The following is a 22,951-nucleotide window of genomic DNA, read 5'->3' as shown; positions in this document are numbered from 1 at the left end:
TCAGGCCGCCACCCCTCGCCCCAGGTCAAGAGTCGTCGTCAGCCCGAGAGAACCAGAGTCTTAAATCGGACAGTTCTGGAGAGATTCCTCCCGCCCGCCCCAGGACCAGTGGTACGGACTGGAAGGGGGCAACCGACGCGTAGGAGACGATGACTGAGGCTGAAGGAGGAGATCAAACCTTTCAATTCGCCAGTTTCCCGTACCAGGAGACCTGGGCGAAGGTACTGGGAACGGGTTTGAATAGAACGAAGATCTTAGGAGGTGAAACGAGCGGGGACTTGGGAGGATCGCCATTGCGTGGAGAAACGGGAGTCGTCTGCTCGACTAGCGCCGCTTGTGGTGGCTGGAATCTTGAAGATGACATCCTGAATAGTTTACGGGGTACTGAATGTGAGATGCACTAATGTTCCTTGACGGACAGGTCCTTCGTCTGTACATTACGGCCTGTCAAAACGATGTGCATCTGCCAAATGCTGCGAGGCCACGCGTTTTAGGACGGCACCCCACTCCGCCTTCCGACGCAAAGTCAAATGGAGGATCTGGAGAGGACTGTTTGTACGACCACAGCACCTGCACCCAGCGAATCAACAATGGGATTTCGAATATGTAATATCTTCATTGTTGGCCTGCGATTTTTCTCGAGGTGGGTGCTTGCGTCAAAGGTGCCATGGTGCTACGGTGCCGCACGCGTGACGTGCGCGTGCGATGTCAATCCCTTCAATCGGAGTCCGTTTGGGCTTGGTATATGTTGGCTGCAGGATGATTGCGCAGGCCGGCAAGAATCTGGTGGCCGAGTTGACTTTGATTAATTCTCGGCGAGGCTGGTAGAAGGGAGGATAGGTGATGGGCGGAAAACTGTGCGACAATGGGACTTCGATAAACTGCGAGAGGCTGGGAAACGTTGATATCATTATTGGAGGTAATTGATTTTGCTCGCCACTGGCTCCGGTAACGCTCATGATGTATTCAAGTGGTACAATGTCTCGGCCGCGTCGTCTGTCTGTCATGACCCCATCTATGAACCGGATAATAGCCCTCATATGCTACGCAGGTTCGCCTGGGAAGGTCTACGGCATTCCCCACCATGAGTGACATGCGATATCACGATCCAACATGTCATCATCTCCCAAACAAACCGAAATAAGATGATGCATCGCATATCTATGATGACTTAAAGTATGTCTGCAATCTCAAGGCTCAGGGCACCTGCGACGGACCCTTCCGTTGGTTCGCCTGGCTCGGGTTCGCGATGAACTGAATCTCCTCGATGTCCTGGATCACCAGGTTGTACTGGTCCTGCAGGTCCTTGATCACCTTGTTGCGGTTCCAGTACCGCTTCGTCTTCCAGATGGTGTTCATGAGCGCAGCGTTCACCTGCTCCAGCTGCTCGACCGACAGCCCCGAGGAGCGGTCGACGAGCTCCGAGTGCAGCTGCTCGAGGAACTTCTCGTCGAGCACTAGCGGCTGCTGGGGTGCCGGCATGCTCTCATCGCCTGGGCCATTGAGGAGGGAGGTGATGTTTGTCGGGTCGGAGCGAGGGCCAGGTTGCGAGGAGATTTCGTGTTGTTGCGATGGATCACTGCTCGTATATCGATCCTCTGCGCGTATCTCAATTAGCAAAGTTACTTTGACAATGGCGTGGTCACCTGGTTGGTGAGGTGGAAGGGACATACCTTGTGTGTCGGGAAGCTGCGACGCACCGGACGCAAGCGAGTTTGGCAGAGCGGAGAAATCCGGATAGACCATGCTAGCTCCGTTGGAACTCTGGGTATTTTTCTCGAATTGCGATCGGTCCGACGACCGATTCGACTGCGAGTGGTCTGTCGTCTTCTGTCCCGATGTCGTGGTTGACGCGCTGTTGTGGAAGTCTTCCGGCTGGGAGTTCGGCGGCATCTTCTCCATGGCGGATCGCTGCCATCGTTTCTCCAGGGTCCGTTGCGGGGTGTACGACTGAGAGGGTGGCTCGGCAGCATGTGTTGGGCCGCTCAAGTCATCCGTCCCGCTCATCTGAGTATCTTCGCCAAGTCGGGATGGCACGGTCGACCCGTTACTTTGTCCATGGCTATGGGAGCCATCGCCATTCGAGAGGGACTGCGGGTAGGGAGGAACAGGGGGCAGGTCCTTTCCTGGCACCGGCTCTCCAAGATGGACTGGACCGGTCGTTTCGGTGGTCGTGGTGATAGATATGTTCGGTGGCGTGTTTGTCGACGGGACTTGCGGGCCCTGTGCTTCCTTTTCGGCTTGCGCATCCCTCTCAGCTTGCTGCTGGCGGGCTTGCTCACGGGCATAAACCGCCTCGGACTCCGCGACCAGCGCTGGATTTGCTTTTTCGATCATCTCCATATCAACCTCGACGTTGGAAAGCAACTCATTCGCCTTCAACGTCCGCTCCACGTCTCCGCTGTTGCGAGCATCCTTCGCGAGTCGCTTGATGTCGGCCAGGAAGTCTTTGGGCCGCTTGTAGTAGCCGTTGGATAGTCGTTTCTCGATCATGACAACATCGACATTATAGAAGAATTTGCCAGTTGCAACCTCTTGCAGACCGTGAACACCATGTTTGTCTTTCGCCATCTCAAACGGTCGGAGCATCATCCGTTCTTCCCGAGGTAGATCAGACACGATGACGCTGGGGTCTGCTTCGTCGTACAGATATTGGATCAAGGTATCGTCGATGACGGGCGTTCGAAACTTCTTGTACTTCGTCCGAATCTGGTCCATGACGGGTTGGATATGCAGCTTCAAAAGGTTGAGGGTGTGACGATCTTGCTTCTTCTGCGCCTTGAGCTCCTCCTTCGTCGGACCTTGCGGGCGTTCAGGGGCCTGGACCACGCTGAGTTCCTCCAGCTTCCGCTTCTTTCGGTTCTCAGGGTCAGGGAATTCGCTCGGCCGCTTGCGCACGTAAGACATCAATTGATCGAAATATTCGCGACGAGCCTGTAATCCGGGCCGCTCGAGTTCGAATTGGTTCCTCAGGGAGTAGCCGAACAGATCGCGCAACATGTCCGGGTTAAGCTGCGCTCGCTCATCGGCATGTCCCGCTTCGAGGATGCCCAACACAAGGACAGGATCGTTTGGATGCAGCGTTCGTAAGAGAGATGTGAACGTTTTGATGACCGACGGCGTCATTGTCTCGTACCAAACATCAACGTTGGGAACATAAATAACGCTTGGCTTGTGACGTCTCGCTTCTTTGAATAGCTGAACTACGGCAGCTTCCGGTGACTGTGATGGTTAGCTCCTGGCTGGGATAAGTGCACGGCGAAAGACTTACTCGAGCGGAATCTTCAAGCAAAGTAGCAAGATCGAATGATTGCACATGGAGCGTCTCGAACTTGTTAAGTAAAGCAGAGCCTAGGTAATTCTGACCCATTCCATGGCCGCCGCGAATGAGCAGTCGGGGGCGGAAGACTCGAGCTTTTTCGAAACCTGCACGAGGTTAGCCAGAGCAAAATGTATGATATAGCGTACTTACTCTGCTGCATGATTTCCCTCTCGAATCCTTCTTCGTCCTCACGGTCGTCATACTCAGCTTCTTGTAGTGCGGTGAGTTTTTTTTTCTGGGGAACAATTGAGTCGATCAGCGCCGAAATCTGTTGGAGCTGATCTTTCAGCAACGGCTCCACCTCTTTCGGTAGGGGGGCAGCACCGGACGTTGCTGACCGTTCCGACGAAGGGATCATCTTGTTAACGGAGATCATAAAGTCTTTCGCGAGGACCTTGATCGTCGAGGGATCGATGTGAAGCTTTTCATTCGACTGGTAGATCTGCGGGTAGGTGCCTTGCACCGCGTTGAGCGCCGCCTCGGTACACAGCGCGCGAAGGTCCGCACCGCCATATCCCTTGGTCAAGCCAGCGAGCTGGTCCTTGAATCCAAGTGCAAGTGGCGGCTCCCAGCCCTTCGTATGGATGTCGATGATCGATCGTCTCGCCGACACGCCGGGTAAGGGGAAGTAGAACTCGCGATCAAATCGGCCGGGTCGTCGAAGCGCCGGGTCCACGGAATCGGGTCGATTCGTCGCGCCAATGACGATCACCTGCCCGCGCCCGTCCATACCATCCATCAACGCTAAAAGGGTGGCAACGATGGAGGCGTGGATCTGCTCCTGCTTGCTCGAGCGGACGGGTGCGAGGCCATCGATTTCATCGAAGAAGATGATGCTCGGCTGGTTCTTCCGCGCCTCCTCGAACAGCAAGCGTAGCTGGCGTTCCGCTTCACCGACCCACTTGCTGAGAGTATCCGCACCCTTTCGCATGTAAAACGTGACCTTGCGGCCATGGGAGCTGACGCTCGATGCGAGTGCACGCGCGAGCAACGTCTTACCGGTACCCGGCGGACCATGGAACAGGACACCTCGAGGGGGGGTTACATGGAATCGCTGGAAGACTTCGGGGTAGAGCAAAGGAAGGGCGACCATCTCCTTCAGCTGGTTGATATGATCATCCAAACCTCCCACGCCGTCGAAGGTGACATTCTGATCGACACCAAGAGGGTCCGCATCGGCGAGGGCTTGCTTGTCCTTGACCTTGCCAAAGTTGGCTGGCGTACCAGAATGTCCACCACCGCCTTGGTGAGGATCGGCATTGTGCGTTTGTGGGAAGAGGCTTGGAGCAAGCGCGGTAGTCGGAGTCATGCCCACGGCTCCGCCAATATCGGCTCGCGGTCTGATTTGGCCGCCATCATCGTCGCTACTATCTGAGTCGACTCCTCCTGTAGCCCCGACACCGTCTGGGCCACCGAAGAGAGGTGGTGGTCCACTCATTCCTCCGAAAGGCCCGGCTAACGAGAAGAGACTGCGGTAACCGTTACCTCCTGCACCGCGACGGGCGCGGCTAGGCGTGGAAGCGGCAGGTGGGCCGTCTTCGTCGAGTTGCTGCACCAGCTCTGGACGAAAAACTCGGTAATCGACTCTGCTGGCGCGACTTCGAAGCTTCGGTTGGGAATCGTACACGATAGTCGAGTCCTGCTGCGTGCGGCGTCCACGGCCTCGCTTCGGTCGTAATTCTTGCGCCTCTTCAAGAAGCTCATCCATATCGATTTCGTCTTCGCTGCCCAGACTCTCTCGTCGACTCTTGCTGGCTATGCGTTGGGACCGACGTCCACCTGGGCTCGATGTATCGTCTCTGCGACTCTGTTTGGCGGATTCCTCTTCTAAATCCGATTCGAACACGGCGTCGTCTTCTTCACCTTCAACGGCGGGCTCAAAATCGCTACTCTCTTCTTGACCACGACCTCTTCGTGGGCGAGTGGACTTCCGTTTGTCGTCCGCTTGTGCACGAGACTGGATAGCAATTAGCATCGGAAGAGTGCATGTATGAAGTAGACCGGGATAAAGTACATACCCGAAGGTTACGTCGCCGAGTGACAGGCCCTTCATCGTCATCTTCGTCGTCATTCGGAATGGGGGTCTCCGCCTGGTCTTCCATGACATTCTGTGAAGGAGCTTCTTGCTCGGATTCCTCAATGACTTTCCGTGAACCATCTTCCATCATGATGTCATCCGCTTCTGTTTCATTGTCTTCTTTTTCATCTTGAGGTGCATCGCTTTCTTGAGTGGCCGCAGCTACCAGTTGGTCTCCAAATTCGTGGGACAGATTCGATGTTTCCTGAGAAACTTCTATGATGGCACTGGGGGCTTTGACGGGTCCTTTGCGTCCTCTCGTCTGCCGTCGAACAGGCTCCGGGCTGTGGCTCGACCCGGCGACCAGCACATGTCTTCCGGAATTCGTGAGCTCTACCAGAGGTGCTCTTCTATCTTCCGGTTCGTGGGAAAGCCGACTGCTTCGTCGCGTCACCCTCGGTTCGGCCGACGACTGGGCACGCGACGAACGGCTACCTCTCCGCGTCCGTCCAACCATGCTGGCAAGCTTTTCCTTCTCCTCGAAATGTAGCTTTACGACGAGTTTCTGAGGCGAACCAGCTGCCTTCGATACCTTTGGTTTGACGGCAAGGAGGTCGAGCTCGTCGTCAGGCGATTCGATATCGTCCGGGTCTTCCGATACCGAGGATTCCTTGTACGTTTGGGGACGGTTCTTTGCGGCCTTCCGCACTCGACGCCCAGTGATAGTGGTGGTGAAGTCTTCGTCGTCGGTTGAGGCGCCAAAATCATCCTGGGAATCATCGATGTCGTCGTCTATATCGTCTCCATCCGAACCGTAAGACTGACGACGGCGTTTGGAGGGTGGCTGTGAGAACCGGGAGGATTTCTTGGGTCGGCGGCGCTGGGGGTTGCTCGCGCGGTTGTCGTAATCCGAGTCGTCCGGATCCGACTTATTGGCCTCGAGCTCCTCGAGGTTTCTTTTCAGTCGCGACGTCGACATGGATGCGCTTTCACGGGGGTTAGCCGCAGGGCGATGGTAGTATTGGGGGGACGATGGGGTCAACATGGCGGATGAACAATAGGATGACAACAAGGTGGGTTGCAGGGCATCGAAAGGGATGAAGGGGGAGGGTAGTGATTATTGAAAGTACATACTAGATAGCGTTGTTCCAACGGGACGCTGAAGTGAAATAGGACGATTGGGATCGGCGTGCGGTGGTGGATGCAGTTGCAGTGGAGTTGGTGGTTATCGAGGGCAGGCGGTAGGGTGAGGGAAAGAGTGACCCCCGTTGGGTGCAGACTGGTCGTGGGTTGCAGTTGCAGTTAACGAGTGAATGCTGGGTTGGCAATCGTTCGGGAATAAAAACGCCGATGATGCAGAGGAAAAGGTTGAAAACCAAAGGCAAGAGAGTGAGGGTGATGGCGAAAGGAGAGGTGAGTGAGAGGAAGCGTTGAGTGATGGTGATGAATGGTGAATGGGTAGGAGGGTGAGGACTGAGGAGGGAGTGAGAACCTGAAGTTCCTGCTGGTGCAGTCACACACATCAGGCAGCATAGGCATCAAGGCACCAAGATATATCAACATCTTGCACCAATGGTCGACCTCGCCCGCCGGGTATCCCCCGAACTGCTCCTCACCGTCCAATCACCATCGCATCCTGCAATCGACTTCGCATTCTCACGACTTTGGTTCCGTTTAATTCTCCTTTCCATCCATGACGAAATTTCCTATTCACGCCTCCAATCCATCGGAAACTTGTCGGTTGGCTTCAATTTTCCCGTTTCAGGCGTTTCCAGCTCGTGCCAGCGGATTTCCCGCCTCAGAAACCCCGCGACGCGGTTCCGCGCCGGCGCGACACGCTTTCCTGATGACCTCAAGCTTTCTTATGAAGCTCCAAATGCAAGGAACCGGATCGGACCCTGATGGCCATCGTCGTCGTAGGGCTGAAAATCCGGGGAAGTTGCTAGCTACTGGAAAGTGGAAAGCACGTGCCGTTTTCTCCCAGTCATGATTGGGACCTGCACGTGATATGGACTTTTGATGCCTTGGCGCCTTACTGTCTTGCTCTCCTTTCTGTTTCTCTTTCTATTGATGCCAGTGTTATATCAATGTCTTTGAGAAATGTTTGTTACTGTAATTTAGGTTTGAAATCTTGTTCAAGGTGTTTCAGTGTTAACACTCCTGGTTTCTCATTGCATAACACTTCTGCTCCATGATCGGATGGACCATATTTCTGCCGGCAATTATGAAATCTTCAATCAGTGCTTGGAAGGCATCGGCAATCCAAGAGAGCAATGTCAATCAGTGGTGTCATGTACAATCCAAGCTAAGGTACCTTGACCTTGTAGTAAATTAATACAGTTGTTGGTACATCTGGGCTACTTTAACTCATATCGACCCTTGGTTAGGATGCAAAACCATCCATCGTGGTTCTTCACACCCAATCACTCGGTCTATTTGCACCTTCAATAGACCATAGGTCATGGAGATGAGAGACCCTCCACTAGCCCTTCTCAATACTTGCAGTTATTTCCGTGACGCAAGCTTCGTCGTCGTCAAAGGGATCAGCTTATCCATCGCTAGAAGTCACACGGTCAGTACGGTTCGCGCAACACTTCGTTTCTCCCAACCGGTCCCTTACCTTCACCACCATCCAAGAACTGTCCATGCTCCGCCAAACCGAACCTCCCCTTCCTCATCCTCAGCTCCGCCGGCGACCCCGCCATCAACAACCTCAGGTCCGCAAAAGCCCGCTTCACCCCCGAACCCCTCGGCGCCGACGCCACCCTTGCGCCGTCCGCCTCGCCCGCCCGCAACGCCTTGATCACTTTCAGATCCTCCGCCGTCGCCGCGAACCGCGTATTGACACTCACGTCCCTCAACTCCGCCTCCGCAACCAACGGCTTCATAAACGGGATCATCCGCCGCATCTCGACCGACACAATCGACTGTCCGCGCACTCCCCTGGTGAATGACACCTTGGACGCGACGGCGCGAGGGTTGGAGAGGAAGTTTCCGCCGATAAAGAGGAGGAGGACGCCAAAGATCATGTTCACGGAGAGGTAGAGCGTCGGGTGGTCGACGAGGTCGTAGTCGCCCGACCAGACGAGGGTGACGGCCGTCACCGTGGCGGTGCCGAAGACCATCCAGGCCCAGAAGCGGTAGCTGCGGGAGAGGGGCCAGTAGTAGAGGACAAGCGGTTCGGAGGCCCGGGGGGTGGTGGTGGGTGGGCGCGCAGCGACGAGTTTGGGGGTGGATTTGAGCGTTGGCGGTTTCGAGGGTTGGCGTGGAGGGGTTTGTGAAGAGGGTGAGCGTTTGGGAGAACCAGGCTTGGGGAGCGGCTTTCGGGCAGATGGGGGGGCTCGGGTCGAGGCATGTCGGAATTGGGAGGGGAGGAACTGGCGCTTGAGCTGGTGGATCGGTATTGATGTCGCTGGGTTCGATGTGAGACGAGATATTGAGATGCGCGATATCGAACCGCAGGGAATGCGAATGAACGACATATCGGATGGCGTGAGAGGAATAGGGTTAGGGGGGGCTAATCGGAGAGTTCCTCGTTATGATCCTATTGACTCTTCAAATGTCACCTCCGCTTCAACCCTTCAAGGTCACAGTGTAATTGTAGTCTCATACCGTACTCATAAGGTACTTGCTACATGCTGTATCAAAAAATTGGCCGTTGTCCATGAAGGTATTAGGGTCACCGGTGCCACTTCGGTTGATCTCAACATTTCGGAGATCCACTGACCTCAACAACGGCATTAACTTTCTTGTATTCGCCCGCTCGCATCTCAATATTCAACACCGGCCTTCCACGACCTCGAATTCATAAATCTAACCTTCCTCACTCCTATCTCCCCAATCCGAGAATCCGCCATCGCCCACAATGGCGCGGTTTCCGCCCACCCGCCATCTCCGCACCACCCTCCGCCAACTCCGAACCTACACTTCCTCCTCCGCCTCCCAACCAACCCTCCTCCCCTCCGTCCTCCAACTCCTCCACACCAACCACATTCCCGACTCCGACATCCCCAAGATCCCCGCCACCGGCCCCAACAACCGCCTCCTTAAAGGCGACGTCCTCGCCTACCTAGGACACATCCCTTCCGCCCGCCCCGCTGAACAATCCCAACAGCTCGCCAAACTCAGCCACCTGGACCTCACCAACATCAAGCTCGCGCCTGCCCCGATTAAAGAAGCTACACCTGCCCCGCCGCCCGACGTCCAACCTGCTGCCGAGGAACCCACCCAGCTCGCCCTCCCCATCTCCCTCGCCGCCGTACTCGCCTGCCAGAAGAAGCTGCAGGACGCCCTCGGTGTGACGCTGCCGCTGTCGACGTTCCTCACGCGTGCCGTCGAGCTGGCGAACGAGAGCCTGCCGCGGAAGCGCGCACCGCCGACCGCCGACGAACTTTTCGATGCGGTGATCGGCGCGGAGAAGATCGTGCATGGGGAGAGGGGGAACTTCGTGCCGGATGTGTTGGTTGAACCATTTGCGGCGGGGCGGAGGACGCAGAGACCGGTGGATATAATTGATGAGTTGGCGGGGAGGGTGGCGGCAAAGGGGAAAGAGGCGGTCCCGAGTGCGGGTGTGGGGCGCGGGGCGGAGAATGTGTTTAGTGTCACAGTCGATGAGGCGAACCTCAAGCGAGGGGAGACGTTTCTGCAGCGGATGAAGGCCATCTTGGAGAAGGAGCCAGGGCGGTTGGTGCTCTGATGCCACAATACATCCCAACCAAACCCGTACGTTTTTGGAGGCACCAATCGATAGATCTGGATTGGCGTTGGCGCAAGTCAGGGGATATATTTGGCACGTAGCGTAGTGTAACCATAGCTGGCATTAAGGCCGAACCGAAGAAGCATATCGTAACGAAACTCGGGTGCCACGAGCCATCATGTCCAGCGGAACAGTTGAAAATCGTAATCGTAACTAACTCTATACAAGCAGACGCTGTCCGAGATCACAGGCACTCGCAAGGACCTCGCCGGGTTCCGATAGACTGCGTCACTCGCCGTTCTACTCCAGATCAAAGTTCAATAATAACCCATAACCACGTCCTTGAAACTCCGTCCCTGTAGGGCTTCCCGGCCCCTAATCGTGAGATCCCTTCGACTGAGCCTTACCACCGTCCCAGCCCGGCCCGATCTCTACGAAGGACGCCTTGTGCTCGACCCTACCGATGCGCATCCCTACCTAACTTTTCATTTCCGTTCCCATTCCCGCGCTGATAGGCCCTTCTCCATCTCTGAACGCCGCAGAACACCGAATGCCACCCTCCGGCGTGAATCCGTTATGAATTAAATGCAATGAAAAACGATGTGGACAAAGGAAAGGGAAAAGGAGTGGGGTTATGACTAGGCGGTCTGCCATGAACCTTGGGCGATGAATCGGATCCAGACGTTCGACAGACGATGGCCCGGAGGGCGGTACCTAATGGCCCCAGGCTTTCGACCGGCGTTTTGAACCGCAAGGCATGGAAGATCATGATGAGCAACCAGCTCTGAAATGATACCGATGCCTTAATGTTGTTTCGAAGACTAGGCATAGAATTTGAGGGCCACAGATTTCCATTATCATGAAGACGGCCACCGATGAATCGATTTGCTCAGAGCGGTTCAAGGACCCTCTTGTTCTTGCGAGCTGTTATTCCGAGGATGTTGTTAGCGACTAGGACTCGGTTGCGGCGATACAGAACAAGTTTGGCGTATGAATGCGGTACTTACCCGCCCGTTCGCCTTCGCCGGCCTCGGGGACCTCCCTCCGGTCGCTGTAGAAGCACCTCCCTCAACGCTGGATCATCTTTGTTTCTCTCGCTGTGGTGTACTCGCACGTGCCTGCTATTCATTAGCCCCCAATTCAATGGTTGCACGTTTAAGGGTCACGCAGCATATCAGCAGAGAGGCAGCAGAAGAAGGGGCTCGTACCGTTGAAGGTTATCCGGCCTTGGATATTTATGTTCCTGATCTGGACAGAATGGGCAAACATATCCGGGTGAATCGTGGACGAGTCCATGCCGAATCATCTCGTTCTTACGCTTGAACCCCTTCCCACCCTCGCCCCGTGCACATCCAGGCACAGGGCAGAAGTGGGGGCGATTCTGCGAGTGGACGTTGGCGTGGGAGTTGAGTAGGTACTGCGTCTGAAACGGGGCCGCATTGCAGCCGAGATAGTCGCATTGAAACGACCCCGTCCCGTGGGGGGGCACTGTTTGAATATGTTGGATCGAAGGCATGGCCTGCGCTATGCTCGGAAGCGTGGTGCCGCCTCCCGATCCCGGTGTTCCTGTCGTTACGGATCCTGGAGTCCCCGCTAACGTCATGGATGAAGGTGTCCCTGCTAACGTCGCTCCATCAATGCTCATCCGATTCCGATCCCGCTCCCTCACATCGACTTTCGCGGTGGGACTATATGTTTCGCTGCTCCCACAGGTATCGGCGCTAGCGCTGGAGGCGGATGGAAGACTGTGGGAGTAAGAGCGTTCGTTCTCGGATACTTGAGACGTGCGTCGAGCGAAGAATTGTGAGTCGAGAGGGATGCCTGACGGCGTGGAAAGAACGTGGGGCGATTTCACATATGGGTCGTAGGGTGAAGTGCCGGCCTCGCTCTGCGAGCTGATGGGAGACACATGATTATAAGGGGGATATTGAGAAGCGGACGAACGGCGATGAACGGTGGAGCCGTTCGAATAGGGCTGACTGGATGATGTTGGGGACATAGCTGCACTCGGAGAAGATATGGAATGGCGTTGGGTGGGAGCATACCCATTGAGGGGCGTGGGAAACCCATTTTCTTGATGGGAAACGTTACCGACGTCGGCTACTTTGAGCATCTCGTCCATGCCAGGTAAGACGACTTTCTTTGGAGACCCTGGTGTGTCAACTGGACTGTGTGGACTCTGCAGCGCAGGTAGTTTTTGACTGGATCGACCTTCTCTGTCGGGGATTTGGAGGTTGCTGAGTGGTTCACCGGAGAACGAACAACCTCCGGATCGGATGGACATCGCAGGGTGTAGCGGTAGGTGATGTGGAGCGGTTGCAGCAGTCGAGTGAGCCTCGGTTGAGGACATATTTCTGCTCGAGGAGGCGTATGGAAGTTCGAGAGGCGATCTGAGTGCTGGTTTCGTGCCATCGGTTCGATGATTCGTAGCGTCGAGTCCAGTCCGAATGTTTAGAGGATGAGGTCGTAAGGGCGCAGGCATACGTTGTGGACTGGTGATCGGCTGGGCCTTCGTAGCTGGATCCATCGCTAGAGCTCTTTCAGCGGTCATCTTGAGTCCGGATGATCGGTCATTGTCGTTGGAATTAAGTTGGGGTTTGCATGCATCATCTACTTCCATTGCATTCCCGGCGTCGCTCGCCTCTCCGTCCGAGTCGATGATCGTCGCTTCTCCGGCCCGTTGCGCGATATCCGGCCGATTCGGCTCTAGGGAAGTGAGGAGCACGACGTCTCCTAGGCTAGGTTGGACCTTCTTCTTGCGTGGTCGCCCCGTCCTCGGACTGGTATCCGGGGAGTATCTTTGCTTGGGATACAGCGGCTCGGGAGAGGGTGATGGGGTGGATCTTGGTTTGTACGGCGTGAGACCTGGAGAAAGATTTAGGGCGTCGTCCGAATCGTAATTGAGTGTCATTCGATAGTCGAGGGCTACAAAGCCCTGGCCAGGCTACAAGTCGCGACTGGTATAGCGGGTCTGTGACGCTCGAGAACTGGTAAGCTTCATCTACACAGTGCATGCACCGATCCTGGTCACGCGGAATCATTCCGTCATATTCCGATATGCACTGGAACTGTTATCGAATTCTCCGTCAGCATGTGGGCAGAATAGGTGAGGATACTGGTAGCAACGAGACGACAGGATAATGCTCAATTAAAAAGGATGACATTCAACAGGATACGCTAAGAATCGGGAATCCTGTGTAAGAACTAAGAACGGAGATGGCTGAATTGACTCGCAACGGAAATATTTGTCAATGCTAAAATGAAACGTAAACCCGAAGTAAGAATAGCCGTTTCCATCGCATTGTCATCCACAGCAGTGAGGCTGCGCCGCGGAGTCTGACGACGAAGTCCACTCGCGCTTGACTGCTTGCACCCGAACCCTTGACCTAAAATTATCGTGTTACTCCACCATCCCGCTCGCCGATCAACTGTTCTCGAACCCCATGAATGATAAAACGAAATACGCGATCGAGCTGACGCCGGACAAGAGATCGCAAAAGACCGCAACAGAATGGGAAATCCGACGGTTCGGGTCTCGGAAATTTCCCGATACCAAAGCTACGTACCTGATGTGACACAGAACACCTGGGAAAGGGCCGGTGCCAATGAATATCAGCCCGAGACCTTTGTCGAACACAAACAGTCCTAAGCTAAAATGGCCGGGAAGAAGGTCGGCCACGGTAACAAATAATTGAATCTCGATATTAACCGCGCAGCGTGATCAACCTTCGAGCCGCGGTCGTCCGACTGTTCGAGTTAAGACCAGGCAGAGCACATGCGCCGAGAGAAGGCGATTGTTTTCGCAGCTCCGCTGCAGCGTTTAGTTGACGCTGACACGGTGGAGGAAGTGGTTGGAAGAGGAAAGAATGGTTGGCGAGCGATCGATGATCGATGATCGGGTTATCAAATCGAGAGGAGAAGGTCAAGAGATCGACTGAGAGGGGATTAAGAGCCGCACGCAACAACGGGATTGCTGTACTCGTGCTACTTTGCTAGTCGGGATTCCTATTTGAGAGGCGTAGTAATAATAAGAACAATAGTCGGCGGGGGAAACGAGACTACCGTATGGAGACACAGCGGGGAAACGGACAAGGTCAAGGGAAGCCTGTAAGTTAGGTAGGATTTAGGAGACTCGGATTCCTGGAGGATGGATAACTACAGGGTGGTGAATAATGGCCTTAATAGGAGTCTTAAAGGACGGGGTGTCAGAAATCAGGACTCAGGCGTCAGCAGACAGTCGGTGGTGGTGCGAGAACTTGCTCGAGTCTCGAGCCTCGAGCCTCGAGCCTCGAACCTCGAACCCTGGAAGAACCGAATTGGAAGCTTTCTGGACTCGACTTTGGTTGAGCCTTGGGCGAGGGTGAGCTGACGGAGCTTGGACTCGATCTGCTCCACAAGTGTTCAATTGCGTGGTGTTCCGTATCACACTCGGGAACTTTCAGTGCTCAACAGCACGAGCAGATACGTCTAGCATGTATGGTTCGACAGAAGTTCTGTACGGTGAGGGAGACGTAGTGTGAAGCGACGATTCGGTTTGTCCGAGACGCCGGTGAGTTGAGGATCTGACCTTGAGGGGGACCCCTTTTTGCCTTTCAGATGTCGAGAGACTTGAGACTCGAGCCTCAAGCTTTCCGTGCAAGGGGTCTCGTCACTGTCTGGTTCAATAACTCCCCGTGCGCCAGGCGCATGCCGTTCGACATTCGCATCCTATGGTTTCACTTTACAGCTTTGCCTTGGTCAGCGGCGAGAGAGCCGCAAAGCGGGGGTCAAAAATACAAATAATTAGTCCTAAATCCTAGCCATGCGCTGTATCCTGCTCAACTTTGATTCCCCCCATCTTAGCAGGATCCTGCTTCCACTTAGGTTGGAGGGCCTTAAAACCACGGGGTCATTGCCGATAACGTAGCATTGCTAATGGCTGCGCTGACAGCTCATCTCGCCGGTGATGGAGGCCTCGTGGAGTTTCTCAGAATGTCCGCTACACGGAGCGAATGATGGCAACCGACGCCGCTCGTAATCCGATTGTAGCGCGGAATGGATGTGCTTATCGTCGTTGCCGTAAGTACCGGTATTCCGGTAAGGACGGAATATGCACTGACACGTATGGAGGGACGACATCTTTCGCCATCGATCTCGCCTTCAACACTCCATACGCACCTAGGTACCTATATTGACCAAACACAACGATATCCCAAGGTGGGTGGACGTCAAGCGGCATCACCCGCCCTGCATTGAGGCTGTGTGCCGCACTCAATTCAGATGTAATGAAGCTCCACGTCTCGCCTTCGCTCTTCAGCGGTTCAACCACCTCCCCTCCCACGCCGCAACAACCAGCAAGCTCCAGGGTTCGAAATGGGGGGGAAGGTCGGTGAGGTTCTGGAGCTCAGCTTCCGAACGCGATGGACCGGCGGCTGACCAATCACCGGCGGCCAGCAACCATCCACTTCGAATTTGGGAGCGCGGTCCTGGATGACCATCCAGCCGATTCCGAAATACGCATGCAGTGGAGCTTCGCCGTTTGGGGCCCTCGGACTGCTCATTGGTCCGATGGGGGAGCCTCTCAGCCTCCTCGAGTCGACCAATGTTGGATGGGCGGGCGTACAGGGGCGCTAAAGATGCGTCTGCTTTTCAGGAGGTGTCTTGGAGCCTGGAGTGACTTGGGTGATTTGGATACGAGTGCGGAGAGGCCTCCGGGAGGGGAGAACTGGCTATGGGGTGTTGAAAGCCATCTCAAGGTATCATTTGTTGATCTGGAGAACGGGAACTCGCTGGCAGAGACCCTGTTCTCAGTAGCATTTGCTGAATTTGGACTACAAAGATAGGACCCGTGGTTAAAGATGTGGGCAAGAATGATCACGGAAATCTCGTGCCACTCGTTTCGTGGGCGGGAATTGAGTACGGTACTTGCTCGGTCTTCTAGAGAAGAGAAAAGGATTATAGTGGGCAGATGTAAAAATTCCAAACTCAGTTCTATATGAAGAGTAAGGTAGGTCGTGAAATGGATTTGGTGGTTGTAGAGAGTGCTTCATCGGTCCCTTCGGGTTATGCAGCTGAGCGTGGTGTTGTCTTGACCGGATCCCAACTGAACATCCATCGGTTTAGTCGGGGACAGTTCAAAGTTCGGGCTCGAAATCCTCTTTAACTTATACACCCTTTGTCCAATGTGAACTATATATATGGAAAAACCAAGACAATTCTATCTCCAGGGCTTTTAGTACATCAGTTCTATAACTCCAACATTTCGACGTCCGCGGTCAACGTGCTCAGGTTGAATGACAGAACGAGAAAAAAAGTATCTAAGCGATCAAAGGAAGCTAGTAGGTATCCATTCTGGTGCCCACTCCGCCATGTAATGCGTGTATGGTCTAAGTTCCTCGAAACGTGATAATCTTCCTCATCGCTCAAAGGGGAGATCGATGGGATCAAGGAAAACAGTAAGACAAGCGCAAAGCAAAACCGGCTCTAGAAAGCATCGCATAGCCGCTACGGTGTATGCTTCCAAATCAAAGCCCATGAAACTCCTTGAATGCAAGTCGCGATGCGCAAGACCACGTATCGCCGTGTATCCGTGACACAAGTCAGGGCCGCTGCGACCACCAAGATACTCGTACCTCCTATCATTTAAGAAGACTTGCGGAATCCAGGCAGTCCAATCCATCCCTCTCCATGCGGCAACTTCGGCTTTCCGATATCCTTATCCAAGTCCAGGATGATCTTCAAAGCGTTCCGACTTCGTAGGTATGGCAATGGTTCGGTGCTCTGCGATATTCTCACGCCCCCGGGCCCGATGTGGCCGGGCGCCAATGGAAGATCCCCGCTGCCGGGCATTGGCAAGAGCCCTTGCAACACCTCATACGACGCGAGCGTGAAGCCGAACTGAGGAGATGACCGCATGATTCGTGCCGGACCGCCCTTGAAGAAGGCGCGGAATCCCTCCTCTTTCATAATCTTGGACGCACAATCTCGGATGTTTTTATACGTCTGCTCTCCCTTCCGAGCTTCGACCTGGAGACGGGTCTTGATCACGTCCGCGGGCGTCGTGAGGTATGCTGCCGGCATGCCAGCCATCGCACCGGCGGTGAGAAGCTGGAGGACACCGAGTTTCTTTTCTGGAGACTCCCCGAAGAAGTCCTTCTTGAGATGTGCGTACGTCGGGAAGTAAATCATCGAGAACGGGACTAAAGAAGAAACATTAGCGAGCAATTCCACACCCGATCCGGCCCGTACATACCATCACGAAGCAAACAGGCACTCGAGCCCTTGTAAAGGCCAAGCAGACCCAGGTTTTTCGCAATCCATACCGCGGACCGCTTCGGAGCCGCGGCGGTCGTCTTGGAGACCTCGCCCTGCACTTGCAGTCGGATCTTAACGATCTCCAGCGGGTTGGTGAAGATCTGGCAAGCATGTTTCAGCATCCGGACTTCAGTTATGACCGTCGACTCCATTTACTTACCACTTGGCAACCACCGGCGGACCCACCAGCAAGCACTTCCCATCCCCACCAGATCTCCCCGGTCTTCTTGTTGCCGAAATGGCCTCGGACCAGATCGTTGACCGTCAGCTTGATGGCCTTCTCCGGCGCGACGCCCACCAGCTGCGGAAGCACCCCCGAATACAGCCCCCTCACTCCCTCGTTCGCGATGACCTTCCGCGCGCAGTCCAGCGAGTTCTTGTACAATGCCTGGCCCACCCGCTGGCCTCGCTGGTTCTGCATGCGGGTTTTGACCAGATCAATCGGATACACCATGAAGGCGCCGAAAGCGCCAGCCAAACTGCCTAGGGCGAAGTGGTGGGCCGACTCCAGGAGTCCCTGCACAAGTCCCTTCGACTTAGACAGGGTCTTGGCGACGGCCTCCTCGGCGTCGCTGGATAGGGTGGCGGGATGCTGCCATGTCGAGTCGACGACCTTAGCGAAGTCTTTGCGGCCCAGGCGGCCCGATGTCTCGTCCATGCCGGCAAAATGGAACAGGATGTCTGCCTCCATCGGGGTGAACAGTGTAAAACGTGTGATGCGCGCCGCCTCGTTGAGGAAATCGGTTCGGGTGATTTTCGAATCCTTGCTTTTGATGGTGGCATTTCGAATGATGTGCTCCACCAGATCCATCTCCTTGATTACGTTCAGGAACGCGCGGACGTTGGCGTAAGAGATCTTGCTTTCGGTAGAGATGTTGCATAGGGTTTGGAGGTTATCGAGGATATGGTCGGAAAGCTTGTGTCGCGAAGTCTCGATGATGATGCGCTGGAAGTCTTCGGGCTCAATGTAGCCGTCCCCGTTCTTGTCGAAGTAAATGAACGCTTGTCTAACCCGCTCTCCCTGAAGGCCTCGCAGCATCTGGGAGAATTGAGGATAGGTCATGTCGTGACGCTTTCCTTTGCGGCCGATGTATAGCGACGCCCATTCAGAGCTCCAGTCGAACGGCAAGCTATCAGTACCCTTGTTGAGATTATAGAGACGCTGGAAGTCTTCGAAGCGGACGGCACCGCGACCCTCAACATCAAAGAGCCGAAAAGCAATCTCATATTCGGCATCGGATTTTGCGACGATGGAGTCGAAGGATGTGAAGTCTTGGATGGATACCCTTCCGGTACCCTGGCGGTCAGCGATCTTGAATAAGATGCCATATTGCGCGCGTGAGATTTTGTGCTGTGGTGGTTGAAGTTAGTGATAAGTCTAACCAGGTGGTGGATTTGGGATTGTACGTACGAAGGTCTCGCCTTCAGGCACAATCGCATCGATAAACCGGTCCTCATCCAGGAAATGCTCGCCGGACTTCTCGTCAGTTGTCGCGAAGCGCATAAAGGCCGCGCGACGTTGCTTCGACAGTTGCGGGTCCTGCACTGAGCCGAGCAACGTTTCCGACACCTCCTCTTTAAGCTTGGCTTGATCCATCTTGCCGTTATTGTCTTCCTGTCTATTGTCGGCCGTAATTCAATGCGTGAGGGAGAAGTCTCGGCGGCCTTTAGTTGGAAGGTGCGATGTTGAGTGGCTGAGGTAGATGCGTCGTCGCGGCGATGTTGTGGTTGCAATTGAAATGTAAACAGCAATGAGCAAAGGTAAACGAATGCGAGGTTATGCTAATAGGTAACGTGGTAATAGGTAATGTGATAATGGGCAATATGATAATGTTAACGGGCGGTGTGAATTGCGACTTTGCGAGGTCGGTCGAACACTGGAGCTAAGCTGCCCCTTAGAAGGTGTGGAGCATGCACGATGGGTGAATTCGTAATCTCCGACGGGTTCAACACAGGGAATCAGGGTAATCCGATACTCTGATAATTAGCACATGCGGGGTATAGAGAGTCTAGAGGAAGGCGATATACAGGTCAGGAAGACAGGTGGCTTAATAGCGGAGACGAAGGGGAGGAGGACGCGAGGTGTCTTCAGTTGCAAATTGCAATTGCTAATGCTGTCCATTCGAAAAATTATTCTTTGATCGCCAAGACATCGGAATTGGGCCTGAAAGGCTGGATGGCCTCTAATGGAGTCAAAAGCAAAAGCTTGCTGTTAAGCCGTCCCAACTTTTCCACTGCGGCTCTCTGCAGGGTGCCCCATGTGGTGACTTGTTATTGGCGAATCTTACTCAATACTGGTGATTAGCGATGCCCCTCGGCTCCTTTCCAGCTTTTCATGGGGGATCGCTACCTGAGTCTCGGATGTCTTCCCCATGTATTTGCTCAATTTAGCAGGTTTACCCCACGTCCCACCCATAGCCGTCCGGAGCCACCCGATATCACATCGTGACTTTGGATTCAGCTGTGGAGAGGACCTCGAAAGTCGGACCACATCGATGAGGCCTTTTAGAGGCGGTAATCTGCATTTTTCCAGACTAATCGGCTACCTAATTCTGCACTTGCAGATACGATGTACATGAAGGCAAGTACTGCCCGTACTGGATCAATATCATTGTTGCCCCTTAACTGCATATATCTTGAATGAACCTTTTTAAACATTAGTACATTTCATTGAATCGTGTTGAATTGGGTATTGTTTCTCTCTTACCTGCCCATTCGTTAAAGTCAACGTTCTTCACTACGCTCTCGACGACTTCAACTTTCGTCTCCTTTTTAATCCCACAGGACGCCGCTCCATCATCTGCCTTTGGTGCGCAACAGGAGGTCTCGGCTTTGGCCGGACCACAGCAGGGTATGTTCGGCTGCTCACTTCCAGCTGTGCCGTCTTCACCTGTGGTGGTGTAGACATTCAGGTCGCTTTTGCTGTCCACGAGGAGGATATCTGGCGCTATCAACTCTGATCCTGCCATCGGTCTTCATTGTAACGTACCACTGAATCCGGCAGTCTTCAAATACTTCTCATAATCCTGAACCTGCGACGCTCCGGAGATGCAGCCAACATAGAGTGCCATATCTTTCTTCAGCTGTTCCGGCAATTCCTTCTTGGCAAGGATGTCGCTCACCGCAACCCTTCCTCCTGGCTTCAGGATGCGATGCATCTCATTGAAGACGAGCTGCTTCTCCTCTTCCGGGACGAGGTTGACGACGCAGTTGCTGATGATGCAGTCGGCTTCGGACGAACCGGTGTCAATCTTGACTATGGGTGATTCGACGAACTCCACGTTGGTTGCTTTCGCGGTCTCCTTGTTCCGATGTGCTCGTGCCAGCATATCCTACGTCGAAGGCGTTGATCAGTCACTGGTTCGATTCCTGCGGAGAACTGTGGGATCTTACTTTGTTCCTATCCACTCCGATCACCCGTCCAGTAGGGCCAACCCGCTTGGCTGCAAGAAACACATCAAACCCTGCTCCGCAACCAAAATCAACCACGGTTTCGCCCTAGTTGATTGTCAGAATACATCGACCTGGAACGAATTGGTGACTCTATTCATACCTCTTTGAGGGCAGCCATGGTGATGGCATTGCCACAGCACAAGCCCATCTGAGCATCTTCAGGAACGTTTGATAACTCTTCCTCCGAGTACCCAAATGCGACGGCAACGGAATGGCCGTACTTGGAGCTTTGTCCGCCGGTAGCAAGAGAGCCATAGTGACTCTGCACTTGGTTGTAAAGGTTCGTAGCGTCCATGATGTAGGTAAGAATCAAGATGGTATCTCGAACACGTCAAACTGCAGATTTGACTCAGGATTGGTCAGAATTGAGTGAAGGTAATAGAAGTAATGGAACTTCTGATCCGACTGAGTTTACTATTAAATATCGATACGTATTTAAACACATTGAATCCTGGGAGCATGTATCGATGTCATTGGTCAACCATGATGGGGTATCTGACATGGACCAATCAATGGCGGGCAGCATGTCACTGCTCCAACGTCACTGCATCTCTCGTCGGATGCTCCATCCATCCACGGGAGTCGGAAGTCAACAGAATCTCGAAGTTCTCCCCCTAACGAGCCACCCCCAAACCATCTTTTGTATATGACATTCCTTCAAGGAATTATTTCTCGCACTAATTAGCGAGTGCAATTGATCATGCTCTGTATAGACCATAGTCCAGGACATGGGCATCAATTGCTCAGATCCCACCTTGATCAAGTTACTCAAAACGGTCTGTTCTAGTAGCTGTCGGTTGTGCTCAATGATCGGTTTCATCTAAAGCTCAATGTGACCCCAGATGTGTATGGATGTCCCATGCTTTGCGCCTAGAATCGAACCAAGTACCCAGCATATGATGCTGCAATCCAAGACTGGGGATGGTTCCCGTTGTTCGGATGATTTGCCGCTGATCGATGCGGAGCGGGGAGCTGGACATCTATACCCCGAGCATATCTTTGATATCCAGCTGATTCTGATATCTTTATTGGCCGGTACGTATAGGCGGCGGCAGGCCACTAAGGCATCATGGGGCTGATTCATTGCCCTGGCGATCTCAGCTCTCAACTGCAAGGCAATCCCCGAGGCATTGTATATCGCGATGAGTTGGTCCACAGTACGTGGCCGAGTGGAAGAATGGGAAGCACGTCATCCCTTTCAACCGAACACACCTGCCCTCTTCATCACCGCATCGAACTCCTCCAAACTGACACCAGCCTTCCATCCCCCCTCCTCCGCCTCACCATTCGCCTCCACGAGCATGGCCTGCAACGTCGCCTCATCCACGTCTTCGCGCAGCTCCCGCGCCACTCGTCGAAGATGTGATAGGGTGATCGGACCGCCTGTGTTTCTGTTGAATAGGCGGAACGCTTCCTGCGCCTCGGTACTTGGCTCGTCGTCCGCGCTGCCTTCCTCATCGTCCTCATCAGGGTTCTCCTTGTCGTTGTACAAGAGGGCGGCGAGGCCGAAGAACGCGTCGAAGGTAACGAACCCGGAGGCGTCGGGGTCGAGAGCGGAGAGATAGTCGGCGGAGTACGGGAGGTTCAGCGCTCTACATGAAAGGATGGTTAGCCTGGGATGCGAACAGCACCCCCCACAATTGAGACAGGGCTTACAGTAAACATCGACGGACATCCCCACCACGTAGCACACCTTGCCGCTCCTCTGCGAAGTTCGGGTGTTGGATCGCGAACAGCGAGTATGCTTCACGTATCGAACTCTCCTGTAGACCCGTAATATTGTGCTCCTTTGCGAGCTTGGATGCACGATGGGTCGTGGAAGGACCCGCTACAGCGGTCGTCTGTTTACGTTTCGGCGCCTACGATCACTTAGCATTTGTCGCAAGATTATCCCCATGCGTATGAGAGTAATTCACCATTGCGCGTGGTGGTTGATGCACGAGAGGCGCGTTCTTTTCGTGTCTTAGCCGAGAATTGGCGGTAGGTGATATACAAACAACTTCGAGGCTCGAGATAACTGGGTTCGTGATTAAAGTCGATTTCAGTCCAACTGCCAACACAATAAATGAACTGGGGTTGAACTTCAAGTTGACGGGCAACGGTGGAGAGGTGGACTGGTCACTGGTGGAGGATTCTGCTTAGTCAACCCCGCGATCGTGTCGTCATGCAC

General features: G+C 54.1%; 7 protein-coding genes across 7 annotated transcripts; 1 reads left to right on the top strand and 6 right to left on the bottom strand.

Moving 5' to 3' along the window:
• Nucleotides 1-1,197: 1,197 nt before the first annotated feature.
• On the bottom strand, nt 1,198-6,318 carry P152DRAFT_464821 (AAA-domain-containing protein; the record flags this gene model as incomplete). Its single annotated transcript, XM_033680589.1, has 6 exons — nt 1,198-1,598; nt 1,701-3,222; nt 3,272-3,426; nt 3,473-5,011; nt 5,057-5,129; nt 5,341-6,318. The coding sequence occupies 6 exons, from the start codon at nt 6,316-6,318 to the stop codon at nt 1,198-1,200; spliced, it is 4,668 nt and encodes a 1,555-aa protein (XP_033536533.1).
• Nucleotides 6,319-7,502: 1,184 nt separating this feature from the next.
• On the bottom strand, nt 7,503-9,202 carry P152DRAFT_455942 (uncharacterized protein). The gene has a single exon (XM_033678894.1). The coding sequence runs from the start codon at nt 8,819-8,821 to the stop codon at nt 7,913-7,915; it is 909 nt and encodes a 302-aa protein (XP_033536532.1). The 5' UTR covers nt 8,822-9,202; the 3' UTR covers nt 7,503-7,912.
• On the top strand, nt 8,993-10,322 carry P152DRAFT_237294 (uncharacterized protein). The gene has a single exon (XM_033674600.1). It carries the CDS (start codon nt 9,205-9,207, stop codon nt 10,033-10,035), a length of 831 nt encoding a protein of 276 aa, XP_033536531.1. The 5' UTR covers nt 8,993-9,204; the 3' UTR covers nt 10,036-10,322.
• Nucleotides 10,323-11,038: 716 nt separating this feature from the next.
• Nucleotides 11,039-11,551, bottom strand: P152DRAFT_391353 (uncharacterized protein; the record flags this gene model as incomplete). The annotated part of the gene is made up of 2 exons (XM_033676091.1): nt 11,039-11,156; nt 11,244-11,551. The coding sequence occupies 2 exons, from the start codon at nt 11,549-11,551 to the stop codon at nt 11,039-11,041; spliced, it is 426 nt and encodes a 141-aa protein (XP_033536530.1).
• Nucleotides 11,552-16,631: 5,080 nt separating this feature from the next.
• Nucleotides 16,632-19,268, bottom strand: P152DRAFT_237328 (mitochondrial carrier). The gene is made up of 4 exons (XM_033674601.1): nt 18,740-19,268; nt 17,489-18,679; nt 17,267-17,429; nt 16,632-17,213 (listed from the first exon to the last, which is right to left on the bottom strand). The coding sequence occupies exons 1-4, from the start codon at nt 18,923-18,925 to the stop codon at nt 16,657-16,659; spliced, it is 2,097 nt and encodes a 698-aa protein (XP_033536529.1). The 5' UTR covers nt 18,926-19,268; the 3' UTR covers nt 16,632-16,656.
• A 668-nt stretch (nt 19,269-19,936) lies between these two features.
• On the bottom strand, nt 19,937-21,076 carry P152DRAFT_391424 (arsenite S-adenosylmethyltransferase; the record flags this gene model as incomplete). Its single annotated transcript, XM_033676097.1, has 6 exons — nt 19,937-19,974; nt 20,036-20,080; nt 20,147-20,275; nt 20,318-20,660; nt 20,722-20,826; nt 20,882-21,076. The coding sequence occupies 6 exons, from the start codon at nt 21,074-21,076 to the stop codon at nt 19,937-19,939; spliced, it is 855 nt and encodes a 284-aa protein (XP_033536528.1).
• Nucleotides 21,077-21,919: 843 nt separating this feature from the next.
• On the bottom strand, nt 21,920-22,904 carry P152DRAFT_237280 (EF-hand superfamily Ca2+-modulated protein). Its single transcript, XM_033674599.1, has 4 exons — nt 22,782-22,904; nt 22,698-22,733; nt 22,438-22,640; nt 21,920-22,373 (listed from the first exon to the last, which is right to left on the bottom strand). Exons 2-4 carry the CDS (start codon nt 22,698-22,700, stop codon nt 21,980-21,982), a joined length of 600 nt encoding a protein of 199 aa, XP_033536527.1. The 5' UTR covers nt 22,701-22,733; nt 22,782-22,904; the 3' UTR covers nt 21,920-21,979.
• Nucleotides 22,905-22,951: the final 47 nt, after the last annotated feature.

The sequence above is a fragment of the Eremomyces bilateralis genome (assembly GCF_010015585.1).
Source record: "Eremomyces bilateralis CBS 781.70 unplaced genomic scaffold P152scaffold_4, whole genome shotgun sequence".
NCBI classification, from domain to species: domain Eukaryota; kingdom Fungi; phylum Ascomycota; class Dothideomycetes; order Eremomycetales; family Eremomycetaceae; genus Eremomyces; species Eremomyces bilateralis.
This window is presented reverse-complemented; position numbering and strand designations above follow the sequence as displayed.